Below are 12,041 nucleotides of genomic sequence, written 5' to 3' on the forward strand. Positions count from 1 at the left end.
CTCGATCTCCTGACCTTGTGATCTGCCCGCCTTGGCCTCCCAAAGTGCTGGGATTACAGGTGTGAGCCACCGCGCCTGGCCTAGGCAAAATTTTATAACTGTCTTTTTTTTCTAGCCTAGTGTGTTGGGGTCCGCATGTTTCCTAAACAAAGGAATGAACACACAAGACGACACAAGACAAGACAAACATGGCGGCCACCTCGAATGGCGCACTCTGCTTTATTTTATACAGTTGTTTGTGGAATGTTGCCAAGTCACAAGACACATTGTTGTTTTTCTGACCTTTCCCTTTCTGGATTTTCAAGATGTTTACACATAAACAAGCCCCCAGGGTCTGCTGTTTGCAGCTGGCTCCTTTGTCCTTCCTGTTTACAGGGAAGGACCGCCCTGCTTCGTTTGCAAGACCAGGACTTATCAGAACGTCTCGTTTGCGAGCACGTAGTCCTCTACATTTCCCCTTTCCTTATTTACAAGTTTGAATTTCTTTTAAAACCATCATTACATGTTGGGCTCGCTGGGATTCGGTGTTCGCCCTTTGGCACCGTCTACAGCAGACTGTGAAAATGACAAAGGCAAGAACAACAATCAATACATTACTAGAAACAGAAGTCAGCAAAGTTTTTACAGGGCTCATAGGGTTCAAAGACATCAAACTTCGTGCAATACCAGTCATCAAATCTGCACCAGTCAGGAACGGTAACTGATTGCGAAATGTTTCAGAAATGTTCTGTGTTAATTCGTGTATTTCTAGGGAAAGATTATTATGACCAATTAAAAGCCTCTTTATCTCAGTCCAATTATGTACAGTGCTGTTAAAAGGAACAGGAGTAATATAAAATTGGGTAGTATTCCAATCACATTTCAACAAAGCTCAAGTATTCAACACTGTTAGCTGATCTCCTATCCAAGAAACCACTTGTTCCAAGTTATCTACTCATTCAGTCAGATGAGCATCTATGTCTCGTTGTTGTTGCCACAACAAATGAGATTGTTCATGCCATTTTTGTACGAATTCTGCATTTTGTACACTCTGGGGTAGAGCTAGTCCAGCAACAGTGGCGGTGGAAGCAATCGCTACAAGTCCTATCACCACGGTCATGAGGATTCCAACCATCCTCTGACTGTGGTGGACAAGATCTTGCATAACCTTTTAAATTTGAGTAACCCCAGCAGATTCACTCCAAGTACGTGTTAAGTTTACAGGTAGCCAGGTTTCTTTTCTGGCTCTTAGTATATATAAATCGGAATGAGACTCATTCCAATTATTATTCCACCAAGTAGTATTTATACAACTTAAGAATATACAATTGTTTGTACAGTTAACTACCCCTGTATAATTATCCCATTTAAAAATTCCTGTTAACAACAAATAAGGTTTTCTTACACATGCAATAACATATCTAGAACTATTCTGATGCAAAGATATATGGAAAGGGTTAGCAATATTAGTAGTAAGATTTAAGGACATGTTTCCCGTGAAAGTGAACATTGGTTTACCAGCAGTTAGCAACTTCCAAATATGACTTTGTATTTGTGAGGTATTAGCCAAATGCGGCATAGGGGGTGATAAACCACCATCATGCCAAATAATAGTTTCATTGCCATCTGCAGCGATGCTGTGATTACCTTTATGCCAACGCAGGTTGACATGGCTGAATTTAGTCTGAAAATCTCCATGTACACTCCAATCTGCAACAAGGTATTTACGACCCTTCCCTTTTACTTCTAACAACAATCGTGGCCCACTACCTCTACATCTAGTCCACTCTAGTTGGGAAACACCTCCGGACACATCGGGCATGGGGCATAAAGATAATGTACTTGGCAGAGTTTCATTAAGTACTGCAGTATGATTATACTTAAAACTTTGAGCCACAATAATCATTGTAAAGGCAGAGATATGACTATGGTTATAGCGAACAGCCCAAGCCTCATGAGAAAGATGCAGACAATGTGGACTACCCCCAAGACATATAGGTAACCCTTCAACCCCAAATTGATATGAACTATTTACTGTGCCAGTGTTTAATTCAGGATCCTGGTTTAAAAAAGGCAATGGCATCCAAGCAGTATCATTAGTAAATACTGGGACTTCTCTGTCTCCCCAGGCCACACTTTGATATAAGGTTGGAAAAGGAATATAAGCCCAGTATGTAAATTCTCCAGCCGTTACCTGACAATTTACTACGGCCAGCATAGCCAGGAATAAAGTCAGTGGGGTTTTGGGCTGCCCAGCTTGTTGAACAACCCCTTCAGCTTCTTAACTTTTTCAGTTGTCCCATGTCAGGGGCTCCACACGTCGAGTTCCGAAGGTGAATGTTCTCTGAGCGCTCAGATTTAGCTCCTGGAATTCCTTCAGGAACTCTTCGGATTGGCTCCTCTTCGCCATGGCACTGTTTCAACCGTCGAGATGGAAACCACTCGTCTCGGGCACCTGTACGGACAAGAGCATAGCCTCGGCCCCATTGTAAAACTTTTCCTTTTAAATATTTCCCTTGTAATGAAGGATAATACACCCACAGATTACTGTTTTGCGTCTTTTCTAAAGGCTGTTGAAAATGTTTCACCGCTGCAGACTGCTGTAATTGGCGCCAATGGTTGAGAAAATTTAAAGTAAAAAGGGCTTTCAGAATTTGATGTTTTGGGGAATTGTGCCCATCTCCTCCTTTTAGTTTTAAAAGTTGTAATTTTAAGGTAGCATTGGCTCTTTCAATAATTGCTTGACCTTGGCTGTTAAATGAAATACCAGTGGAATGATTAATATGGTATAAAGAGAGGAAGGCAGCCAATTTGCGAGAGCAATAAGCAGGGGCATTATCAGTTTTTAATTCAGCAGGGACTCCCATAACTGCAAAGCAAGTAAGTAAATGAGTAATAACAGAGTCAGCCTTTTCAGAGGGTAATGGTGTAGCCCACTGGAAATGTGACCACATATCAATAGTATGATGAACATATTTTAAACGACCAAAGGAAGGAACATAGTTACATCCATTTGCCAAATGTGATTTTGTTGAATGCGTTGAGGATTAATACTTGGACTTAAAAAAGGTGCAATAATAGGAGCACAAGGTGGGCAGGCTCTGACAATAGCTTGGGCTTGTTGGCGTGTTATAGAAAATCGCCGTTGTAATCCTAAACTATTAGCATGATGTAGTTGGTGCTCATCCTGAGCCCGTTGGACACTGCCAATAAGTAAAGAATCAATCTCACTATTGCCAAAAGATAAAGGTCCTGGCAAAGCTGAATGAGAATGAATATGAGTGATAAAAAAGGGGGGCAGTGTGGGAAGTAAGAGTTACAAATAATAAAGAAAATAATTTTTGTAAAGGAGTTTGAGGAAATAATGGTAAAGAAGTCTGAGAAATATATTTAGTTACATATACAGCATATTGGGAATCACTAACTATATTTACAAGGGGTTTGAGGCCAGTCTTGTAGAACAATAAGAATGGCAAAAAGTTCTCCTTGTTGTACTGATTTAAATGGATAGTGAGAAATTTTTGAATTGTCTGAAGTCCAGTATCCAGCCTTTCCATTGCTTGAAGCATCAGTAAAAAAGGTGGGACCTTTAACTGGAGTGTAACAGATAGGATTATATGGCAGTAAAGAATATTGTTGCAGAAAAGCAAATAATTTATTACTAGGATAATGCTGAGAAAAAGAACCAGTATACTCAGTGCAAGCCACTTGCCAACCCTCATGAATTTCCAACAGAGATTTAATGTATTGATTAGATAATCGGGTAATAATTTTTATAGGGTCAGCACCAAGCAACTGACGAGCTTGATGTCATCCTTTAATAATTAATGTAGCCAGTTTATCAATATATGGGTGAATTTTCTTAATGGCTTTATTAGCCAAAAATAGCCACTCCAGAATATTATTATTTTGGTGTAAAACGGCCGTTGGCGAATGGGGAATATGAAAAAGACACAACGAAAGTGGAAGATTGGGTGCAATATAATCAAGGTGAGCTTCACTAATTCTATTTTCTACAAATGACAATTCTTCTTCTGCTACAGGGGATAAAGTCCCCATAGGTTGAATACAAGTATTTACAGCTCTAAGATCAGTTAATAAGTGCCTTTTTTTTTTTTTTTTTTTTTCCCGAGACAAACACAGGGGAATTCCATGCAGAAGTACTTGGTTCAATATGCCCCTCGGCCAATTGTTCCTTAACTAAATTCTTTAAAGCCTTAAGTTTTTCTTTAGATAATGGCCACTGTTCCACCCAAACAGGAGTTGTAGTTTTCCACTTTAATTGTAAAGCTTGAGGCTTGTGGACAGTGGCTACGAGTTTAAAGGATTGTAGCCCATTTTGAACATCATATTTTTGGCAGCTGAAGAAATATGAGGAATGCTTAAAAAGGCACCAAATTATTGTAAAAGATTACGGCCCCAAAGGTTAATATTAATGGGAACAATATAAAAGAACACTTTTCCTTGTTGTCCTTCAAGGTCCTACACAGCTCAGGGGCTTGACACTTTGGTAGACTATAGAAGCAGTACCTAGGCCGGATAGAGTAACTGATACTTGTTTCTTTTTCCAATGATCAGACCATTGAGCCAAACATATAATAGATACATCCGCTCCTGTGTCGACTAATCCCTCAAAAAGTATCCCATTAATTTGCAATGAACATAAAGGTTTTTGATCAGAAACTAAAGTTTCCCAGAAAACAGTTTTCCCAGTACTACCGAAACCTCCTTGACGCGACACATCTCTAGATAAGAAAGGAAAAAAAGGCAATAAAATTGTGCAATACATTCCCCTGCCTCTAGGCGCATAAATTGTGAGACTTGTACCATAATAAGGATTTTATCAGTAAAATCAGGATCAATAATTCCTGGGACCACCATTAACCCCCGCATAGCACTGCTGCTTCGACCTAGTAAAAGTCCTACATGTCCCTTTGGCAAAGGACCACACACTCCAGTAGCCAACTTATATATTCTTCCATTAGGAGATAAAGTATAAGGTTGGACAATAGCTAGGTCAGCAGCGGCACTCTGCTTAGTGGCAGCATAAAGCTGAGAAACTGGGGTAGGGTAAGATGTCTTTAAGGAGGACTCGAGGTCATTCCTTGATGTTGTAACCCACTGCTCACTGGGTACTGGGGTAGGCCTGCATTGTAGTTGTTGGGGCCCCAAGCCTGTGGGCCCCGGCTCCCCTTTCCCGAGAGGCGTGACAATACGTTCCCACTTTTATCAGTTTTTGAATGGCATTCATTGGTCCAATGTTGACCCTTGCCACATCGTTTACACATATCAGATGGTAACCTTTTTTCTTTTAGAGCAGAAGAGCCTAATTTTTTTGGCATTCCTTTTTAAAATGACCAGGTTTCCCACATAGATAGCATATACCTTGTTTAGAATTGCCTTTTAAAGCCTTAGAAAGTGCCCCAGCAAACAATTGAGCATCGTAAATAGCTCCTCCAACACCTGCACAAGCCCAAATGTATTCATCTAAATCAGCTCCACTAGCTTTTAGAGGATGCAGCAATTTTTGGCACTCGGGATTAGCACTCTCAAAAGCCAGAGTATCCAAAAGAATTTAAGCAGCAGGGCCTGAACCTACAGTCTTTAATACAGCATCTTGAAGACGGGCTACAAAATCTAGATACGGCTCAGTGGCTCCTAGTAGGATCTTTACAAAAGATAAGGAAGTTTTACCCGCTATTTCAACCTTAGTCTACGCTTTTATAAACAAGGCTTTAATCTGAGTGAGAGCAATATCATCTAGGCCTGCCTGAGCATTAAGAGTGGCGTATTGTCCCGAACCCGTAAGCTGCTCTTCAGTAGGTCCTGGGGGATTTCGGGTAGCATTTTTTCTAGCTTGTACTCTTGCTTCCTCCCAGCACCAACTTTTTAATTGAAGCCATTGTGAACGATCAAGGACAGCCTGTCCCAACGTTTCCCAGTCAAAAGGAATCATCATATGTTCTAAAGAGAAGGAATCAAGAAGGCCAAGAACAAACAGCGACTGAGGTCCATAATTAGAAATTGCAGCTTTCATTTCTTTCAAAAATTTAAATTGTAGGTCTGTAAAAGTCACATTCTGGCCACCATTTGGGAACTGAGCATTGGGGCCGAAAGCAGCCCATGTTATTGGGAATAAATCTAATTCCTCAAAATCATCCTTTTCCTTTGATTCCTTCTTTTCTCCTACAGGAGGAAGAGGCACAGAGAAAACCTGACCTGACATAGGCAAAGAGGTTGGAGGTGGAGGCAAAGGGAAATCCTTTTCCAAAGGAGCAAAAGGGAAGGTAACAGGGAAGGCTCATGGCGGAGAGATAGGAGAAACAGGAGCAGAGGTACCTCGCAATTTTAACAACAGTTGTAACATCTCTAAAATGCGCTGCAAATCAGAATTTCCTTCAGATGAAGGAGGCATTAGCTCTTTTTCCAATTCCTTGTCCTCAACAACTGGGGCATAAATATGTTCCTCTCTAGGATCATTCCTCTCTAAAGCTTCAGATGCCTCACCTCCTGTGGCAGTATCGCCATGCTCTGAGTCAGTTTCAAGTAACTCTAATGCCTGAGTAATGGAACTACAGAAAGTCCACAAAGTCAGAGGCATCGTTTGCCCTCACTGATGAGCTCGATGCAGGACTTCAACCACTTGTAACCATTCCTTTCAATTTAACTGCACTTTGGTTTGATGTTGAAACCAATAACAATGTTGTTCAACATGGGCAAACAATCGCTTCAAAGTCTTATGTTCCTTAACTAACTTCTACTCCTATAGACATCAACAGTCCCTGGAGTAACCACAAATATCCAGAGGCCAGAGAGGTGGAATTCCCCATAATTTTCCCGTGGGTCCCCCTTTCTTTATTTACCTGCCCGGGGTGTCCCCCCTCCAGTTCCTTGCTCTCATGGAGCCACGGACCCTGCTTGCTGCACCAGATGTTGGGGTCCGCATGTTTCCTAAACAAAGGAATAAACACACAAGACAACACAAGACAAGACAAACATGGCGGCCACCTCGAATGGTGCACTCTGCTTTATTTTATACAGTCGTTTGTGGAATGTTGCCAAGTCACAAGACACATTGTTGTTTTTCTGACCTTTCCCTGACTTTCTGGATTTTCAAGATGTTTACACATAAGCCCCCAGGGTCTGCTGTTTGCAGCTGGCTCCTTTGTCCTTCCTGTTTACAGGGAAGGAACGCCCTGCTTCGTTTGCAAGAGCAGGACTTACTGGGAACGCCCTGCTTCGTTTGCAAGAGCAGGACTTATCTGAACATCTCCTTTGTGAGCACGTAGTCCTCTACACTAGTGAACTTTTTGGGAAACATTATTTTCATAGATTTTTAGGCTTACGGTCTGACAATCAGTCATCCACAGAGTCTTTCATGATTAGGTACTTCACCACAAGGTGGGAATCTCAAAGGCTTCTTTTATACAGCCAGAGGCTTGGCCTTGGGGCTCTTTTGGAAAAACAGTCATAATAATCTCTCATCATTTATGACTACTATGTGTATTTTTTATGCAGACTTTGGTATTTCATCCTTGTACTAGGTAGAAAATCTTAAATTTTTCCATTTGCCTTTATGTTTATTGGTAACAATCAGTATGATCTACTATACTATGGTGTACTAAACTCACATTCCTGGGAGTCCATATTTTGAAGATCTTTTGTTCCTGTTCAAGTTCCACGCGATAAAACACAAACGTATGTCCTTCAATAAAATAATTTTACTTTAAGATATTTATATTGAAGTAAAACTTTTGCACAGGTGCAAAAAGAAATATATTCTAAAATGCTTATTGAATACTGTTTATGGCAGCAAAAAATGACAAAAACTAAAGTAAAATGGATTAAATAATTATTTTCATAAAATGGAATATTTATACCTCAGTCAGAATTGAATAAAGTAGTTTGATCTGTTAGAATGAAAGGGAGAAAAGAACAGAACAGAAGCAGCTCAATGGCAACACAGATTTATTGGGAGAAAGACCTGCGGAGAGGGGGTACCAGCTAGTGCCAGAGCCCCCTTCCCACTTACAGGCTGGACCAGTTATATGTCCGGGCAGGAGAGGTCTGGGATTTTTGTGAAAATGGGGTGGGGGCGGTGTGTTTGGCTGCTGATAATGAAAGAATTTAGTGCAGCCAGGGGTTAGGCCTGGGACCTCTCTGACAGGATGTTTCTCACAGCTCAGGCCCTGGTGGAATTTTCCACTCTGACCAGTTTGTAAAATGGTGGGGGTCTGCAAAATAGTGCAGCTTGGGCTAACATTCTTATTTCTTACTTTAGTATAAAAAGGAAAAAGGGCGTCGTTGATCATCTGGCTGCTTCCTGCTGGATAGGGGCGCCGTGATTAGGGCCTGGGTTCTGGAGCTTCCGAATGGCTTCCTTGTAGGCTCTGGTATTAGACGTAGCAAAGGTGAAGGATATTATCAATGTGTTTTTGCATGCTTGCCTGAATAAAACAATTCAGCCTTTGGGAAATGAAGCGGGATACAAGGTTAAATATGCATGACCCAATCATTAGTAACAGGAAGAGGAAGATCAGGGGTTCTAGGAAGGGGGCAACCCAGGGTATCCATCTTAGAAGGGATGATCTTTGCCACCAGGAGTAAGCAACGACGTCAAAGCTCTGCAGCCCTGTCACGAAACCTGTGAACTGCGATATGAACAATGCCAGATTCATTAACACAGAAACAGCGTTCTTCCTGGAGGTATATGCAGGTACCCCCTTTCTCAGCGGTTAGTAGGTCCAGGGCTCTCCAGTTTTGAAAGATGACTCCCACGAGGAAGTCTAATTGTTGTTGGAGACTGATAATGGAAGTGTGCATATCTTCTAGGGTGTTAGAAAGGGTTGTGAATAGCATTTGGTATGAGGTGATTGAGGTGGTTATGCCTGCTATTCCAGTGCCGAGTGCAGCAGTGATGCCTAATCCTGTTAGCAGGGTGATGAGGTGTAGAGCCCATTTATTTCTTATGGGTGAAAAGGAGATAGAGGCTTCTAAAGAAATTAGAATACTTTTGTTTGGGGGTAGGATGTTGATGGTTGGAGCTTGAAAGACCAGGGTGCAAGTTCCTTTTTCCTGGTAGGCAAAGATATCAGTTTGTATCATACAAAAAGAAGAGACGGGGTGGAGAGGCAGAAGTTGTAGGTGAAGGTAGGTAGCCATGAAAAGGTTTCGTTCTGCCAAATTGAGTAACTGCCAGTCAGAGTGGCACCTGTAAGGGCCTGATAGGGAGCCTTGGCTGGGGAGTTGATGAAGGCTGTTTGGTTTTGGAGAGAGAAATTGTCTTTGTAACTGTTAGCCATTGCTGCCCTGGTGTGGTGGCTGTAAGGTACCAGTTTCAGGTGACGGAATTGTTAATTTTTTTTCCAGGGGGCACCTTTAAACTGGAGACATAGAGAGCAGAGTTGACGGGGGGAAGCCGGGAATTGGATGGTAGGAAAGAAGAGAGGATCCGGTGGTGAGGTGCAGGGATGTGTGGATGGTAAGTGAGCCAGAAAAGCATAACACCTTCTGCCAGGCAGAGGTGGACCTGATTTTGTAATTAGAGTGTAGAATTGATAGTCTACAGGGAGTGCAATGGTAAGAATAAGACCACATAGGGACTGAGGAACCTGTCCCACCATTGTGGCGTGGGCTGGATTAGGGTAGGTTCGGCTGAGACATAAGGTGGGTGGGGATATGAAGGAAGTTTGAGTAGAAATGGTACCCCCATATTGGTGATTCAGATGACGTTGTGTTGGTTTGTATGGATGTTAGTCCAGAAACTATTAGGTGAAGGAGGGCAACAGCCCTACCTGAAACCATGCTGAGAGAGCTGAGTTTGGAGGAAAGGTGTTCAGTTGAGTTTCCAGGTTATGAACTGGCTTCAGGGATGAATCAGCCAAGAATGGTATGGCCGAGTAAAAAATGTGTAAGCTTATGTTGGTCTGTGTCCATGTAAGTAGGTCGGCCGGAAGAGCCGTGAATCACTGGGTGTGCGTAGAAAGACAAATCCAACAGTTAGAGGAGAGGGGAGATTGTGACTGACTTAACAGGTGGTGTGTGAGGCTGACGAAGGGGGCCCAGCTGTCAGTGATTGGGGGTGGGGACTCAGAATATCCCATAAGCAGAGAAGGCAAAAGGAGAAAAAGGAGATTTGTGTAGGTGTGAAATCCTGGAAAGTGCCTTGCAGCCATAGCTCCTCAATTAGCATGAGGAATTGAGATGGATTATCTAAGGGCGTGGGGAAGGGGTACCAGGAGAGATCTGAGACAAGGTATGAAGTAAAAGATTTAAGATTGGAAGTGGAGAGTGTCATGGGCCAGTGCCTTTCAGATGGGTGACTTCTGGAATTCTTGTTAGGCACGGCGAGGTTGGTCCTGTGGGAAAGGAAGAATATTTCTGGGGTGAGGAGACTTCAGAGTGGGTCGGGTGCCTTTTTAAATTTGGAATGGTTTATACAATAGGGAAAGGATGTTAACTTTGCAGCAGCGGGGATGGTGAATATAACCTGACAGAGACCCTTCCATTTTGTTGGAGAGGGGAGGAGAAGTCTGCTACCCAGACGCAGTCTCCTGGCTGTAAGTGTAAGAAAGTGAGTTGGGAAGAATCCTCAGGTTTGGGGAGGTGAGTGTCAGCATACTGTTGGACAAAGTGTTGAGTGAGGTGCAGTGCTGGCCAGGTGTCCTATAAGGGAGGGGATGGAGCAAAGTTCTGTAGGATGAAAGAATGTCCATATGTAAGTTCAAAAGGACTTAGATTTAGAGGTTTTTGGGGGAAGGTCCTGAGGCACATGAGGGCCAAGAGAAGAAGTGATATTCAGTTTTCATTTTGATCTCTAGGGAAAGTTTTGTTAACTGTTGTTTTAAGAGGGCATTCGCCTGTTCAAATTTACCCAATGATTAGGGGTGATGGAGACTATGAAAAACCTATATGATGTTTAAAGCCTTAGAAACCTGTTGAGTGACTTGGGAGATAAATGCTGGTCAATCATCCAATTGTACAGATGAGGGGAGGCTGAATCAAGGGATGATGTGTGTGATGAAGGTATAGGCCTTTTCAGAGGTAGTAAGAAAGGCTTCTATCCACCTGAAAAGGTATCTACCATCGTGAGGAGATATCAGACTTTCTTTATGGGGTAGCATATGAGTGAAGTCAATTTGCTAATCCTGTCCCGGCAACTGGCCTTTGGGCCTGAAGGGAGGGAAAAGGAGGTGGTCTAAGGGTCCCTGAGGAGTAGTCTGACTGCAGGCAGAGCAACGTTTAGTGAGGCGGTCCAAGCTGACGGCCATTGTAAGGGAATGTATACAGGTTTTTAGAAGTTGGGCAAGGGGCGATAAACCACATGGAATTGGTTATGGATGTGGGTGAGAACAGAAAGTTTTTGGGTCTTGGGTAGGATGAGTTTGTAGTCTAAGTAAAATCAGCTTTCCTTATGAATAGCCCTGGAGCCAGCAAGGCACCTTTTTCTTCTTGGGTTTATGCTAGGGAAAATGGGCAATAACAATGGTGTTCTAAGGGCTGCCTGCCAGGCTGCTGAATCTGCTAAAAAGTTTCCCTTAGTTATGGCATCTGTAGCCTTTTGGTGTCCCTTGCAATGGATAATGGCAGCCTCTAGTGGCAGTTTAGCTGTCTCCATCAGCTTGTGTATGAGTTTGCCATTTTTTATGGCAGTTCTTTTGGTAGTTAGAAAATCCCTTTTCCGGCCAGATTACAGCGTGAGACTGTAGGATGTGGTATGCATATTTGGAATTAGTGTAAATGTTGACCCTCTTTCCCTTTGCTAGAGTGAGGGTCCTGGTTAGGGCAAGTAGTTCCACTTGTTGTGAGGTGATATGGGGTGAGAGAGCATTGGATTCTAGCAGTTTGTTTTCGGCAATGATGGCATAGCCGGCTGCCAGATATGGTTCCTTAAAAGAGCTTCTGTCCATGAACCGTGTGGGTTCCTTCCACAAAGGGGCTTCTGAAATGTGCTGGAAAGGGGAGAAGAGGGAGGCTAAGAGGTCCAGGCAAGAGTGGGAGATTCAGAATCGGAAGTACTTATAGGGAGGAGGGTGGTTGGGTTTAGAATTTTACATCTCTGG

General features: G+C 42.7%; 1 protein-coding gene across 5 annotated transcripts in view; it reads right to left on the reverse strand.

The window, feature by feature from the left end:
- Positions 1 to 149: 149 nt before the first annotated feature.
- LOC126946535 (endogenous retrovirus group K member 25 Env polyprotein-like) overlaps positions 150 to 12,041 on the reverse strand; it is a 162,774-nt gene continuing 150,882 nt past the window's right edge. For 4 of the 5 annotated variants that reach the window (XM_050776970.1, XM_050776968.1, XM_050776972.1 and 1 more), the window contains 2 exons: positions 6,843 to 6,930; positions 150 to 2,434 (listed from right to left, as the gene is read on the reverse strand). In XM_050776970.1, the coding sequence (XP_050632927.1) occupies positions 1,151 to 2,197 (1,047 nt within the window). In that variant the 5' untranslated portion in view covers positions 2,198 to 2,434; positions 6,843 to 6,930 and the 3' untranslated portion in view covers positions 150 to 1,150. The remainder of the gene's footprint in view (positions 2,435 to 6,842; positions 6,931 to 12,041) is intronic. The other variant, XM_050776969.1, reaches the window with a different exon arrangement.

The sequence above is a fragment of the Macaca thibetana genome, chromosome X (assembly GCF_024542745.1).
Source record: "Macaca thibetana thibetana isolate TM-01 chromosome X, ASM2454274v1, whole genome shotgun sequence".
Lineage (NCBI taxonomy): Eukaryota > Metazoa > Chordata > Mammalia > Primates > Cercopithecidae > Macaca > Macaca thibetana.